This window comes from Sinocyclocheilus grahami, unplaced genomic scaffold, assembly GCF_001515645.1.
Source record: "Sinocyclocheilus grahami isolate Dianchi unplaced genomic scaffold, SAMN03320097.WGS_v1.1 scaffold17607.1, whole genome shotgun sequence".
In the NCBI taxonomy this organism is placed as follows: domain Eukaryota; kingdom Metazoa; phylum Chordata; class Actinopteri; order Cypriniformes; family Cyprinidae; genus Sinocyclocheilus; species Sinocyclocheilus grahami.
The window spans coordinates 3,367-4,346 of record NW_015516695.1 but is presented as its reverse complement, the minus strand read 5'-3'; the positions used below and the strand labels follow the sequence as shown (position 1 = coordinate 4,346).

The 980-nt window shown below is 26.4% G+C and overlaps 1 protein-coding gene across 1 annotated transcript in view; it reads right to left on the bottom strand.

Annotated features, from left to right (window-relative positions):
• Positions 1–673: 673 nt before the first annotated feature.
• LOC107579467 (conserved oligomeric Golgi complex subunit 3-like) overlaps positions 674–980 on the bottom strand; it is a gene marked incomplete at its 3' end in the record, with an annotated part of 1,656 nt that continues 1,349 nt past the window's right edge. The window contains exon 4 of the mRNA XM_016265300.1: positions 674–749. Within this exon, the coding sequence (XP_016120786.1) occupies positions 674–749 (76 nt within the window). The remainder of the gene's footprint in view (positions 750–980) is intronic.

The following is a 980-nucleotide window of genomic DNA, read 5'->3' as shown; positions in this document are numbered from 1 at the left end:
GGTCTGAATACTTTCCGTACCCACTGTATATACACACACACAGAGATAAATATAATATTTAAATCAAATTATATTACATTTTATATTTTGGAAATATATATATGTATATATATATATATATATATATATGTATATATATATATATATAAATAAATTAAACATTACTTATATAAAGTAAATATATATAAAATGTAATAAATTTTATAAATTTCTATTTTTTATATGTATAATTGAATATAACATTTTAATAAAGTTATATTCCATTTAATATTTCTGAAATATATATATATATATATATATATACAATTTTATTAAGTATTATTACACATTACTTATGTAATGTAAATATATATCAAATGTAATATAAATGTGAATAATAATACAATAATAATAGTAATACTACTACTAATTATTATTATTATATTATAATACATATTAAACATGTTTTCATGAGATTCAAACAATTATCTTTCTTTGTTCAGATTAATATCAAGTAATATGTGAATTAACAGGCCATTAGCCTTTTACACGTCGATCAGAGAATTTCAGGCTTAAACAATATAAAAGTGTTTGTAGCTGCGCAGCAGATCACTCAGTGTAATCAAACAGCTAATTAGAGCTAATTATCATATGATGAGAAGTTGATGAAACATCTAATCCGCGAGCGACTCACCCGTCTGAGCCCAGGGCTGCTGCGAGAAGTTGTACGTCGGTCCTCCTTCAACAGCCATCGTTTTTAAAGCTGCTACCTGTGATTATAAAGAGTGATGGGCTTCAGAGAGCAGAGAAGTTTTGTTTCTACCCCAAAACATCAAACTGAGGTCATCATTATGCAACGTTAAGACAAAAACTAAAAGACTAAATAAATAAAACCCCATTTTAACTTGAAATATTTCAAATAAAACCATTAAGCTAGACACACACCTTCACTATGCACGTTCATATTTGCATTGGTCATAATTTTGTGGAGCAGTGCTGGA